This window comes from Tenrec ecaudatus, chromosome 11, assembly GCF_050624435.1.
Source record: "Tenrec ecaudatus isolate mTenEca1 chromosome 11, mTenEca1.hap1, whole genome shotgun sequence".
In the NCBI taxonomy this organism is placed as follows: domain Eukaryota; kingdom Metazoa; phylum Chordata; class Mammalia; order Afrosoricida; family Tenrecidae; genus Tenrec; species Tenrec ecaudatus.
This window is the reverse complement of record NC_134540.1, coordinates 117809579-117824965: the sequence shown is the minus strand read 5'-3', so window position 1 is coordinate 117824965 and position 15387 is coordinate 117809579. Positions and strand designations below refer to the sequence as shown.

At 38.0% G+C, this 15387-nt stretch overlaps 1 protein-coding gene across 1 annotated transcript in view; it reads left to right on the top strand.

Annotated features, from left to right (window-relative positions):
- Positions 1-7849: 7849 nt before the first annotated feature.
- Positions 7850-15387, top strand: part of LOC142461053 (thyrotropin-releasing hormone-degrading ectoenzyme-like) — a 121456-nt gene continuing 113918 nt past the window's right edge. The window contains exons 1-3 of the mRNA XM_075562704.1: positions 7850-7856; positions 8003-8157; positions 11164-11277. Of these exons, the coding sequence (XP_075418819.1) occupies positions 7850-7856; positions 8003-8157; positions 11164-11277 (276 nt within the window). The remainder of the gene's footprint in view (positions 7857-8002; positions 8158-11163; positions 11278-15387) is intronic.

Here is a 15387-nt window from a genome sequence, read left to right as displayed (position 1 = left end):
ATATTTAAAATGTAGAATTTGATGTTTTAACATTGTATAAAGTCATGTGCATATCATAACTAAGAAAATGAATCGATTATCTTCAAAAAATTTCTATTGCTTCATTGTAATTTCCTCCCACCCTATTATTTTTAATTCTATTCATCGCTATATATTAGTTTTCATTATCTACACTTGTATATAAATGAAATCATGCAGCATACATTCTTTTATTTTAAGTACAACTGTCTAGATTTACATATACTTTTGTACATATTGATTGTTAATTCCATTTATTGTTGTATAGTATTTAGTTGTATGGAAGTATCATCCTGTTAATTCCATTTATTGTTATGTAGTATTTAGTTGGATGGAAATATCACCCTGTTATTATTTATTCATCTGTTAGTGAGTACTTGGGTTGTTTCCAGTACAAAGCAATATAAATAAAGTTCTTATGAGCATTGTTTTAAAAGTTTTTATATACTTATATTCTTTTATATAGGCAATTATATTGGTCATTAATACAGATATCATATCATTCCATAGTTCAGTTACATCAAGCAATATTGTACAAATGCTACCACAGTTTCAAAGCATCCTTTTTTTTCTTGAACTCCTTGTATCCTCCCACCCCCATTACCACTCTACCCCCATAAACCCTTATTATACTTTCTGTCCCTGTAAGTTCCGTGTACTGAAAAACAATGACCATAATGACAAATATTCAAGAGGGACACCTCCAATGACAAAACACATCTTAAACCAAAATATGAACAAACAGAAAACCCTCTCTTTTATCTTTGACCTGTCCCTCTAATGTGGATAAAAGGAAATCACCTGAGGCTTATTTTCTATGTAGATCCCACAAATGTATCTTGGACTCCTTCTGACATCCACAGCCTTCTGCAAACCTGATTCTCACAATTTAGGCTCTGATACTATTCCTTCCTTTGACTTTGGATTATATGATTTTTAAATCCATCAGCCACTGATGGTGGTGTGCTTCTTCCATGTTCTCTTAGTGACATCTCACTTAGATGGATGCCTCTGTGGAAACAAGCCTTTAAGAAGCATTTTCATATGACACCCAGGCACCATATAATTTCTTCACCATACTCTTCTATAGCTACCATAACTTCTGGGTTTTCTTCCATTGGGCAGGGTCATGAAGTAAGAATTAATTGTACTTAAGTTGGATCCAATATTTAATATAAACCCAAAACTCATTCCTGGATCTATGTTTGTTGTTTTTACAAATCAGCTTTTGGGTGCCATGCAGAATCTTCATGTGATTTTGTGGTAGAGAGTCTTATGGACTATCCCCTGGGGCATTAAGATCTTCTATTATTAATGTCTTTGAATAGCCTCTGGTGAATTTTTAAATTTTAAAACTATCACAGGTGATTCCTTGAGTTTTTAAGGTATAGAGAAGAGGATGGTTAAAATGCCTTTCTATAGTTGTTAGAACAAGCAGTGCTTTATTTGGGGGGGGAGATTAAACTTTTTAAAAATATTTTTATTAGGGGCTCATACATATCTTATCACAATCCATACATACATCAATTGTGTAAAACACATTTGTACATTCATTGCCCTCATCATTCTCAAAACATTTGCTCTCCACTTAAGTCCCTGACATTAGGTCCTCATTTTTCCCGTCCATCCCCACTCCGCCCTCCCTCATGAAACCTTGATAATTTATAAATTATTATTTTTGTCATATCTTGCCCTGTCCGATGTCTCCCTTCACACACTTTTCTGTTGTCCATCCCCCAGGGAGGAGGTAACATGTAGATCCTAGTAATTGGTTCCCTCTTTCCAACTCACCCTCCCTCTACACTCCCAGTATCACCACTCACACCACTGGTCCTGAAGGGACCATCCACCCTGGATTCCCTGTGTTTCCAGTTCCTATTTGTACCAGTGTACATCCTCTGGTCAAGCCAGACTTGCAAGGGAGAATTCGGATCATGATAGTGCGGGGGAGGAAACATTTAGGAACTTGAGGAAAGTTGTATGTTTCATCTTGCTACATCGCACCCTGACTGACTTGTTTCCTCTCTGAGACCCCTCTGCAAGGGAATGTCCAGTGGCCTACAAATGTGTTTTGGGTCTCCACTCTGCACTCCACCCCCCCCTCATTCACTATGGTAAGATTTTTTGTTCTGATGATGCCTTATACCTGATCCCTTTGACACCTCATGATCGTACAGGCTGCTGTGCTTCCATGTGGGCTTTGTTGCTTCTGAGCTAGATGACTGCTTGTTTACCTTCAAGCCTTTAAGACTCCAGACGCTTTATCTTTTGATAGCTGGCCACCATCAGCTTTCTTCACCATATTTGCTTGTTTACCCTCTTTGTCTTCAGCGGTTGTGTCGGGAAGGTGAGCATCATAGAATGCCAATTTAATAGAAGAAAGTATTCTTGCATTGAGGGAGTACTTGAGTGGAGGTCCAATGTCCTTCTTCTACCATAATACTAAACCTGTGAATATATGCATATAGATCTATTTCCCCATCCTCATACATAAATATATTTGCATATGCACATGTATTTAACTAGACCTCTATAAATGTCCTTTGACCCCCAGCTCTTTCCTCTATTTCCCTTGACTTTCCTCCTGTCCCACTATCATGCTCAGACCCCATCAGGGTTTCAGCAATTCCTCTTTGTTACATTACCCTTGATCATGCCTTACCAGGCCTCCCACACCCTCCTCACCACCAATTTGGATTACTTGTTGTTCCCTTGCCCTTGGGTTTGTTAACATCACTTCCTTCCCTGCCCCTTCCCCTCTCCCATGTCCCCTGGAACTGTCGGTCCCATTGTTTTCTCCTCCAGATTGTTCATCCAGCCTATCTTAGACAGACCTTCAGAGATAATAACATGCACAAAAACAAGACAGAGCAAAACCAAGCAACAATATACAACAAAACAATGACAAACAAAACACAACAAAAAAAAGCTTGTAGTTAGTTCAAGGATCATTTGTTGGCCTTTAAGAGTGTTTTCCAGTCCAGTCTGTTGGGGCACCGCGCCCTGGCCCCAAAGTCCACCATTCACTGGGGATCTCGCCACTCCATTACCTTGATGTTCTGTTACACCTCCTTAGTGTTTTGCCTCGGTATGGAGGGATCAGTTCGGGTGCAATTCACACACTGTGTCTCCGGTGTTGTGCCCTGTAGGGCCATGGGTCAGTGAGGGGCGTCATGTCTCATAGTGGGGCTGGCCATGTGGTCCTCTCTGTGAACATTCTGCTCTAATTGGGGTCATCGTCCTCAAGGCCTGGTGGCTCAGGATGTGCTCCACTCTCTCTTCCTCCCCTTTCATCTGCTTCTGTGTGCTCTGACCAGATATGTCCTTCTCAAGGAGCTGCATATTCAATGCTGTCTTTTGAAATAAATTCTTCTGGGGGAGGGGCAGGTGTCCACTTAGTAGTTGGGATTGGGGCCGGCCCCCCAGTCCTCTCCACTGGTTCCCTACTCCATGCTGGCATGTTGCATTCACATCTTGCAGCTTGGGTTGAAGTGTGGTCCTTCTTTCCCTGTGGAGATATAAGCAGTACCCTCCCCTTGGGTAGGTTAGTACCCTGTGCCCCAGCTACCCATTTCTTTTTATTATTATTGTTATTTTTTTCCTTGATCCACCTCCTTTTTAGTTGTATACCATGTGTATCCCTGTATTTGATCTGGTTCCTGCCATATTACCTGGTCCTCACCCCAGGAAAGTTTGTGTACAGTAGCTTTTTCCCTACAACAAGCAGTGTTTTCAATGCTTTGTTAAATGATTGCCTGCCCCCACCCTCCACACACACACCATCTGTAGACATTGTTTTCCATGCCTTTTGTAAAGCCTCTCTCTATTAGTCTGGGTTGACAAAAGAAACAAATTTATAGACACTCATATGTATATAAGAATGAGATTTATATAAAGAGTAATTGTATATTAAAAAAACATCCCAGTCCAGATCAAGTCCATAAGTCTGATATTTGCCCATATGTCCAATACTAGCCCATAAATTTCTCTTTAGACTCACACAACACATGCAATGATGCCGAGTGCAGGAAGATCACAGGCCATTGGGTGGAAAGTCTTGTGGATCCAGTGGCAGTGGAAGTATCTTAGCACTGGCGTGGGTCTCCATTTGGCTCCTACAGCTCCAAGGCTCTGGCTGCCTCAGCATAGCTCCACGTGTCTTGTCAAGAGAGAGAGGAAGCAGAGAGCCGGTGTGTATCTGACCTCCAGTGAGCTATTTATCTCTGTTATGGCTCCAAACGAGGTTATCAAGCTGCGACCACAACCGCATTGAGTTGACCCACATGAAATCGAACCTTTAAGTTGGTGCATATTGCTGTTAACTTCATGGACGGCCTGTCCTGATCTTACTTGCTTCTGGATATGGACTTCACAAGGTTCCCATTGGAATGAAGATTCTTCACATCAAAGGATATGATTATCTCTTCAGAGCACTAGGTTGATATAAGTGGGCAATATAAAAATTGGATACCCAAAATGGTGAGGGTAAAGACATGAAGTGTTTGGCTTATAAACTTTCATAGGTGGGGGAATATGTTCATAGGATCATGGTGTTCACATAAGTATAGAATATTTTTGTTTGGTTCAATTGTAGAATGTTATGTTGAAAAGGGGTGTCACATTTTTAAATTGTATGCCTTTAGTTTTATCCTGTTAGGTACAGACATGATTTTATTATTGTTTGCTTGAAAATTATATATGGCTAAAGAGTTGTGTACAAGTGCCAAATTGACCAGTGGTGGTCTGTGGCAGTTACATAATCTTGAAAAGGCATGTAGTCTAGCCTATCAGGCCCTAGCCAATGAGGCCTCCGTGTGGGCATGGCCTTCTCGTGAAGATTCTGGGAACTCCTGTATTCCTCCCTAGAGACAAGAGACACTCTCTGCTTAGTCTTCCTGCTGACAAGCCACATGGAGCTACACTGATGAAGCCAGAGTCCTGGAGCTGAAGGAGCCACGTGGAGACTCACACCAGTGCTGAGATTGGTATCGGCCACATGGTCTAATATCGGACTTATGGACTTGATCTGGCCTGGACTGGGATGTTTCCTTAATATACAATTGCACTTTGATATAAGTTCTCTTTTGTACACATATGAGTGTCTCTGGATTTGCTTCTCTAGTTTACCTGGATTAACACACCCTCTGTATTTTATTCTGTTCATCAACCACTTCATCTGGAATCCAGTTGCACTTGCTAAAATTCTCTCCTCTGGTTGATATGTAACTTCATTACCCTGGCCTGACTTGTGTGCTTTTATATATGTGGATACCAATGAGTCACCAGCAACATGTTTTGATCACAATGATCCGATTTCTTTGCCACCATTTTTAACTGTTCCTCCCTGCCCCTCACGATACCTGCCTGTGCTATGAGTCCTTTTTTTTAGCTTAATCTCCTGTGTGTATCTTCTTCTTTATCCCGGATCCCTCGACTATTTAGCCTCTGTATTTAAAATCTTCAATTGATGTCTTTTGAACCGATCTAAACTCTATTTTGGAACGTGAGATTTGCTCACTTAGTATTGAAAACCCACCTTCTCTGTGCTCTTGGAGAACTATAGCATGCATAGGTGCCTCCACTGTGTAACAGGCTGGATCCAAAAAGATAGGTCAGTAGTCCCTGAAAACAAATGACTGTAGATATACAACGCCTTTTGCCACATATTGGTGGCAGACAGAGTCATTACACTGTTTTTCTATTGTCTGTTTTGTTCTTATTTAAACCAGTTCTTAAATTAAAATCTTAAATCATCATTCTTGGTAGTCAGGTTATAATGGAGCTTACAGACTAAGACAGGATAAGAAGAAGACCTGACTGTCTGAATCCAAGATTTAGTCAGTCAAAAAGCTATGGGTCATAAAAGAGTACCGTGTGATAAAAAAATGGAACATGAGTACCATTAGCAGAATGCATTGTGGCCCCAGCAATGAACTGGGACATACCAACGATTCTGAAGGTGGCATAGAGCCAGGAGGTGTTTTGTTCTCTTGTACATGGAATCACTCTGAATTGAATCTGAGTTGACTGCAATTAAAAACAAAAAACAATAATTTTAAGTGTTTTTTAAATTATCACTGTTGCTAGGGAGAGTACTGGCTAGAATATAGTGGTAGGATAATTCATTTCAATTGTTGTATAATGCTCTTGTACATGGTGATTTCATAGTTTCTTTGTCCATTATCCTGGGCAGAGACATTTAGTTTCTCATATTCCTGCTCCCAGTGAGTACTAGAGTGGGCATTCTTGTAAAGTTTTCCGTGGCATTTTAGAGAGTTACAAGAAATGTATCAAGAAATGAAACTTCGGAGCCAGAGACCGAGAAAACGATAGGATTGTGATTAAAAGTAGAGGTGCTGGAGGCAAGCTGCCTGGGTTCAAACCCCTATCCTGTCACTCTTCAGCATTCCCAGAAAGCCGTAGGCACAGCTTCTTTCAGCCCATTTTCATGAATGTATACCCTACCTCAACTCATGCCATCCAACCATCAGCTTGGCTTAGGTTCCCTCGGCTCGGGTACAGCCTGTCATAGCCAATGCCCAGCTACTACTGCCTGCTTCTGTCGCCAGAACCCCACAGGCCTGTGGCTTAGCAGCAATCACCATTTTGTGTGTCTGTACCATTTCTGATCCATGGAGAGATTTATTTTTGAGTCCGGAGGTGTTTTTGGTTTTCTCTTTTAATCTTTTATTTATACCTCTAGATGTCTGGAGCAGAGGAAGCACATCAAAGCATAGGTTATTGTGCCATCTTCACCCAAAAGTTGATCACACTTCTGTGATTTAAAATTAAACGCAGATCTTAGAATCATCTAATCAAAGACTTTTGAAGCTGGAGAGAGTTAGAGGGATCATTAAGGCAAATAAGCCAATTGCAATAGGTAAGGGGTCTGCAGTCTTAAGAAGTTACGTGATTTACTGCTACCATGTACCGGTTCATTTTAGGGCAGGACAACAGCTAAAGTGTTGGGCTGCCTCAGGTGTCCTTTGCCGCTCTGTCCACTGCCATATGACCCTCTACAGGCTATCCTTAAGTGCCATGTTTCCTTCAAACAGAACCTGGAAAGAGATATCAATGTAAGCAATCAGAAAATGACAAGTCTCATTTTAAGACTGATCGATAATACTTGTTTATCCTTGAGAAATATGGAAGTGAAAGTCAGAGCATAGTATGCCCAGTACTGAATTGAAAATACCGTATATACTAGAATATAAGCCGACCCGAATATAAGCCGAAGTACCTAATTATTACCTGGGAAACCAGAAAAACTGATTGACTCGAGTGTAAGCCTAGGGTGGGAAATGCAGGATGTGAATTAACACAGAGACCCGAGGGGAGAGACAGAGCGCAGCCACAGACACATCCTTACCAGTTCAACTGTCTACATAAGTGAATCACTACGGGTGCTTCTGCGAATTGGAGCCATCCACGTCATAGGACGCCTCTGATTGGTTAGATGTGAGTAAACAAACATTCAAAGCCCTGCAGTGTCAGTGGGGCTTCAAATGAACAGTGGAGGAACGACAATCGCCCATGAGATGTTACACCTCGCTGGGGTACCACTGACCCGTGCATAAGCCGAACCTCAGTTTTTCAGCACATTTTTTGTGCTTATACACGAGCATATACGGTATTTTCTTTAGAAGACCCAGTGCATTTGACTTTGTGGATGTCTATTGCCTTGGGTTTCTCTACGTTCCTGCAACTTACGATATCAGTAATAGTGCCAATACTTCCAGCCACCCATATCATTGGGTTTAAAAAGCAACTGTGATGAATGGATCTGACCATAATTTACAGGGATAGCCTCTATTTCTGCTGTCATACAGACATGACAGGTAGGTTAATTTAGGAAATAAAAAAAGAGTGACCAAAATAGAGCAATACTCCCTTCTAATTAGGATTTCTGAATTTATTTTAGGATACAGGTTTAGAAACTGGTATTTTTATTAAAGTCTTTGGAACTGTTTTATTCTGTTTCTAGATCTTTTAGCTGTGCCTAAGTATCCGTATGCTGCTATGGAGAACTGGGGACTAAGTATTTTTGTGGAACAAAGAATACTACTGGATCCCAGTATGTCATCTATTTCTTATTTGCTGGATGTCACCATGGTCATTGTTCATGAGATATGTCACCAGGTATGAGAAAAAAAAAGATCAGGTGTAAGTATAATGTGCAAACGATTGAGAATGTAGAATGATTTCAGATACATAGATTAGGAGCTGAAGTATCATCCTTCTAATTAAGTTTTAATTATCCACTGAGGACTGCTTAATTCTTCCTAGAAGATAAGTCATTTTCCCCTGGATGGCAGCACAAACAAAACAAACACACAGTATATTGAAAAAGCAACTCTTATTCCGTTGACTTGAGTCATGAGGCGGCTCTGCCACTCGGCATCCTGTGTAGAGTCCTTCTCGGGCCACTGTTCCTTGTCAGCTCTGCTTTATCCTCTGTGATTATTGGGGTGTGTATATGGTAAATGCAGTGATAGCAATGATTTATTGCATTGCTGCAAGATGCAGCTGAATTTTGTGTACGTGTCAAAATGTGCTTTTGCTGAAATCAATTTGCTAATCCCTTTTCCCCATTACACAGACACTTAGGAAGTCTTTCACTAACTCAGCCGTAGACTCTTTGTTCTCAAATGATTGATATTTTTTGCCTTGGCATGTTTAGAAATTCATATGCAAAATAGTCAACTTTGTAGTGAAGCTAAGATAAAATTAATTTCACTTTGATTTTATACACTTGCTTACAATGAGTGGAAAGAATCGTCGAGCTTTTGCAGGGCTTATGGAATCCTGAATTTATTGAAGGAAAAAAAATCACACCGAAAAACATACGCTCATTCTAGTAAGAAGTAATAATTGCCCTGATTACCACAACTGTGTACAGGCTTTAGCTGAAAACATTAGGCATTTTATCATGCTGCAGTATGATTCTAATTTATCATAATCCACCAAAAATATAATCTATCAAAACTTAAAGAGTGGGGTGCAAAAAGGTTTCAGTGAGAAGTGAAATGCTAAGTACCAATAAATGAACTGGCAAACGATTCTGGAGCTCGGGATCCTTTCCTTAGATATTTGCCTTTTGCAGTGAAGTTGTGATGGAGAGATGCTGGTACCGGCATCCTGGTCACGTTGGGGATGTGCGCCTCTTTATCTGAGGTGCCATTGCTCAGATATCCAGGGCTTCTCTTTCATGGGGGAGAATCTAGTTTTCACCTAAGCATAAAATTCTTTGCAGGAAAAAGCACTTTTTCCTTGAATGTTCCTATGAATGACAAATTAGAAGCATTAACAAAGCACAAACTCCCTACCGTCAAGTCTACTCTAACTCGCTGAGCAGAACTGCCCCTGCTTCCAAGTCTGTACATCTTTACAGGGGTCGAGAGCCCCATCTTTCTCACCTGGAGTGTGCCAACTGCTGACCTTGGAGTTAACCACCCAGCGTGTAACTCACTTTGCCCCTGGAGCTCCTGGTTAGAAGCATAGTTCTGTAGCGGTAAGGCCGCACTGCTAATGCTTCAGTGGCTCATTAAACTGGATTCCCTTTATTCGATAGTCTACATAACTTCCTTGTGATCATTTAGTGGTGCTGTGCTATTTACTGTGAAAGAACAAACCAGAAAATAGGAGACACCTCCAAAAATGTTCAACTATTACTGCTACTTATATTTTATGCCATTCTGCCATTCTTCATTCCCGCTAAATACTCATGTTCCTGTGATTCTTACAATAGACGTATTTTAAAGGTAAAACGTGCATTTTTAAAAGTAAACATTATTTTTAAAAACTTTATATTTTGTGATCAAGAACTTTAGGGTACTCTCTTACTTTATTTTCTTAGAGATCTTCTTGGGTAAATGATACTTACTTTTGGATAGTGGAATGTTCAGTCATCGCAGTCTTTATTGTGACTCTTAATGACTGTTTATAACCCGCCTCTTCCTTGCTCCTGTGGAATGCTCCTGGCTCGCCTGGCCTACGGCATTGTTGCCCCGTTGGCTTTTTTGTTTCCTAAACAGTTCTTTTCTACCACAGTGATGGCACCAACCATTACATCTGCCTGGAATCTTCTTCCCCATGGCTTTCTCATGGCTGGTTCCTTCTGTCATTAAAGTCTGAGCTCACATGTCACCTAGTTAGAGGGATCTTTTTTTTGGTTTTATTTTCCAATCTAAAGGGACCTTCTCCCCTGATCATATTTTATCGTGCTTTATCACAATCTGAAACGATAGGGTTCATGTGCTTCTTTATTTTTGCCTTTCTCATTTCACACCATCCCCAATAAAATGTCAGCTGTCTGAATTTTCACTGCTGGATTGCAAAATCTTTAGGATAATTCATGGAATATATACATATATATATTTTCCAGCAATAAAAAGCACATACATATATATGTATACTTTTGAAAAATGAAAGATATTTATTTACCCTTTTGTTGAACTATTAAAGGGACTCAGAATAATGCATCATGATTTGATCAGAGGCCAGAGAAATTGCAGTATTTTTCTTGAAGGGACATGGAGGAATGTTATGCCTCAGTTGCTCATTATAATAATATCATGTAGCATTGGGTGTGGAGCACCTTAATATTCCTTCATTCCGGCACACAGCTGGTGTCTCCTGTGAATATTTCTTGCCACTGGAAGGTGATGCTTTGGTACCTTCTGTGATGAGTTGTTCACTATCTCTGGAGACAGTAGTTTCTATCTTCAGGCGTCTTTCAGCAGACATCTACTAACCAGAACTTTCATCCATTGGTTCTGGTTCACCCTTTGTGGGACCACCAGAAACAATCCTTCTTCTCATCCACATAAGAGACCTTCAGCTATTCGAGGACAACTGTCATTGACTTTTTTTTTCTCATTTGTACTTTTTTCTTCAGATTAACTATTCTTTTTGTGTTTCTTGATAATTTTTCTCATCCTTCTTTGAAATATATGTGTATTTGACAAGTATAACCAAGCAGTTGAATAAATCAATACAGTCTTGCCACACATATTTTAAGATCATAAAATCAATGGGGGAATGACTCCAGTTATGATGATTACAGTTTGATATATTTAATTTTAGATGAAATAATTCTGGACCATATTGTAAGTATATCTGTATCAATTCATTTTGTCACGACAGTGGTTTGGTGACCTTGTGACGCCTGTTTGGTGGGAAGACGTGTGGCTGAAGGAAGGCTTTGCTCACTACTTTGAATTTGTTGGCACAGACTATCTGTACCCCGGCTGGAACATGGTAAGTGCACTCTTCCAGAGTCAGATGGAAGCCCAGTGCCAGGCTGAGCTGGTGTTGCTTCAGGCTATTGGTACGGTCCAACATGCTTGAAAATACAAGCGATGCATGAAAAATGTACATATCTAGTAATAAAGGAACCAGTTACAGAAATGATAGTGATATAAAAAGTTACCTTGTATTAGCAATGAAATAGCAATTTGTTTATTATACATTGATGTTGAAATAGTACATCTTATCCAAGTGGAAATATTTAACATTGTGGTATTTGATAATACAGATAAAACATCCTTCACAACAGAGAAGGTAGAAGTAATTGATAAGTGATATTTTCAATGTATACTGTATTTCAGTATGTGGCTATGTGAGACCTTACTATTTCTTGCATGTGATGAAACAAACAAAACATAGCTGAAGTATTTGGTGCATTGTGCTCAGAGATTTATGTAACATAACAGTAAGCTTAAATCATGTAAGTATGCGTTCACTTTACTTATGAAGAACAGTGTAAATTTTGCTCAGACTCCAGCAAGGTACTTACACATTTGAACCTGAAGTCGAGTTGGTTGTTTTTTATGTAGTGATGTTCAAGCACATTTGTAAGAAAAATGGGGAGATAATGTGGTTTGTATATTCCTTATTTTGTAAGTTTTCCCATCTTATATAAGCTTCCATTAATATTATTAATATTAACATTAAGTGTGCTTATATCAAGTAAAAGGATTTTAAATTGCACCCTGGATATATGGAGGTTTGTCATTTAACATTTTAATTTATTGTAAGTAGTAATGTGTAAAAATTTCTAAGTACAGAAATTTAACCAACTTAAAAAGATAGAATTTTATCTGTGATACATCATAAGTGATATAGTTTTTATACCTTTTTAGATATTATAAACTAAGATGAATAGGTGATTATCTAATTTCAAGTCATTATTCCAAGTGTGATGTTCAGATAATGTAAACCAAGGGGAAATCTGGAATATGAAAGTCATGTTGCAACTTCTTTACCATGAATTCAACTAACTCATGCTGATTAAATAATGTGACCTTACACATTCCTCAGAGGAAATGCTGCAATGGTAATTCCCTTTTGATATCTTTTAATTATGTTCCTTTAGTTTTGCCCATGTCTTCTAAAAGCAAGGTGTTTACTTTGAATAAATGTATGTTTACTTAGATTTGTATAGCTGGGTGTACACATAAAGAATTTTGTTAAAATCTTATAAGAATTATTTTATTATGATACTGGTGGTAATTAAAAATTCTTCATATATATGCAAAAATATCAATAATCACAAGAAATATTATTTTATGTATTCTTTAACAAAAATGAAATATTATAACTTAAATGTTTAAGGATATTGAAACATTAACAGAAGTACCTTTTGGTTTTTTGATGACTTTTAACCAACTTTGCTTATACTTTTCATTTAATTTTTATTGTGCTGTGGATTATTACTGATTTAAAATTTCATTATGTTTCAATATTAAAAGATGTCCTTATTACAAATGATATGTTAATCATACTGATAAAGGTTTTTCTTTTTTTTGTTGGTTTCGCTTCATTAAGAAATAAAACTTGTCCATTCATAATTATGAAAAAGATGAGTACCTCTTAGATTAAAAATAATGAACAGAATTACACATGACATCCTTGATAATCATTGAACAGTAAGATTAAGGTTAAATAACTGAATTTGTTTTTGAGAAATTTTTGAAAGAAAATATTTCTTCATCATTTCCCATTGTTATCAACATAGGTCACTGATAACATTCTTTTGTAAGGGGTATTTAAAAAATCATGTCTCAATAACATAAGTGAGACTTTGCCCTTCTTAGAATACAGGTCAAGCAATGAAAGAGCAGAAACCTGTGGTGATCAAGATATCAGCTATATGTCTTTGAAATCTACATTTTATCATTAAGAACTGGACACCATTACAGTGAGATGGAAAACTTCCTTATAAAACTAAGGACATTTATTCATGAGAAATAACAAGTCCTATGATGATAATTCTGCATTCCTATTATAAAAATTAAAATACGTTCCTTTTTGATGACACTTTTTTTCAGTAGCTTGCCTTATTTGGTTTATAGAGAGCTCCCAATGTATTAAACACACACAATCTGTAAGAAGGAGCCCTAAATAAATGGACTTTTTAGATACTATTATCTCCTTTTAGAGAAAGTCTTAAGTTAGCCATATAAAAAAGAGAGAGTACTAAGTGGGTTCACGGCTGTACCAGCAATATTTTACATAATGGCGTCAGCAAAAGAGAGAAAGAAATACGCAGAGGAATAGGAGAGACAGCTGCGTCAGCAGTAACTCATACTGTTGTGAGAGGCACAAAAGCTTCGCTAGAAATGCACGGCTTAGGCTTCACAAGTGCTGAGACTAAAATAGAAAAACCAAAAGTCAGGCCCATGTCAGGAATAAAAAAATTAGGAAGCTGACCTCTTTTACTTTTAATTTCAAAACAATACTTTAATTCTTTTTAGGCATGAAGGCTCATGCCTTGAAATTCGATTTAAATTTATTAAAGATGTTTCTTTGGTCTATCTACCTTCTGTAGAGTATCGGTAAAGTAGCTTCAAATTATTTTGTATTCTTAATAAAGCTTCCATATTGATCGAGGCTAGTATATAGTTGCTTTGTCTGCTTAACTATTAGAGAAATCTGACGATGTGTGTGTGTTTTCAGAGCCCATTTATAACATAGAAATAATTAGTTTTTACAGTTGTAACACAACATGTGTGACTATTTGGTTCATAAACAAAGAAGTCAACTTTGGATATTTCATGAAATATGATTTAAGGTGGGCCAATGAATGGGAGACATTCTCTAAGTATTTGTACCTCACTGGCTCACGCTTATCATTTGAAAAATTGGACTCTGTTACTGATGTACTAAGCTCACTGTTTGTTTGCTTGTTTGTTGTGAAGATAAAAAGACTTATGAGCCTTTGAAATGTTTGAATTTCTAAACAAATGTGAGCAAGCAACCTGGACCTGGAAAATGAATGCTCCATTAGAACCGTGCATCGATTTTATAGAGAGAATTCGCTAACATTTCCAACCTTAGTAGACCACTCTGACACTCTATAGATTTATATCAATTATGTTTAGATTACAAAATAATTTCTATCAACTTTATATCAGGACTCAATCTCACCAAATCAATTCTTCTCTCTACTGGCAACAGAAACTACTGTACTCTATAGGAATATAAGCCTTAGATAATGTTTCATTCATCAAAGAGAATTGTCAAGATCATTAGAAGCAACTTCCTTAGCTCAGGGCTAAGGGTACATTTCAAGGGGCAAGTGGTCTTTTTGTTTGACATTATTTTATCAGAGTTGGCTGTTAGTGACAACTTTATTGGATGGATCAATTTATGGTTTGCTGTTGATAGCAGCTGTATTAAATCTTATTGTTTCCTCAAAGGATGAAAAAGAAAGACTAAAACAACATGTGATTGCTAGTCTTCAAGGGGTCTTTATCATTTGAAACTGAAAGAGGCTATGAAAAGATGCACAAATAAAGGCTGTGACGAACTCTTTGTTCATAGATCCGATGCTGATGCAGGTTACATCAGAGGCCTGTGCATATTAGATAGTCTTTCATTGTAATTAGGATAGTCCATGTTTTTCTATTGTCAGTGTGTCCTTGAGTCTCCTGAAGGTGGCATTGTAAAGGAATGCTTCTACAATGACAATCATTTTACTTGGGCCTATGTTCTTTTATTACATGAATTGGCATGGTACAGAGCCTTATCCAATAATAAGGTTTTGAGTTTTACACTCATTAAGGTCTGCAGACTGGCTATTCTTCCTCGATTTTGACAGAGACAAATTGGCAGAGTGACAAATAATGTCGAATCATGAAGTTCACTTCATGGTGCTTACTGCTTAGGACATTACAAAATATATATATATATATGTATTAAACCCTTGCTAATTGTCCTCAGTGATTTCTAATGTGGGCAAAAGTAAGAGAATAAAAATGAATGGTGCCAGTAGAGTCAGTTTCTTTGTAATGTGCACCAACAAAGGAAACTTTAATAGGCATGACAATAAATTTACACTCACCTTTTAAGTAATTTTATTTTCAT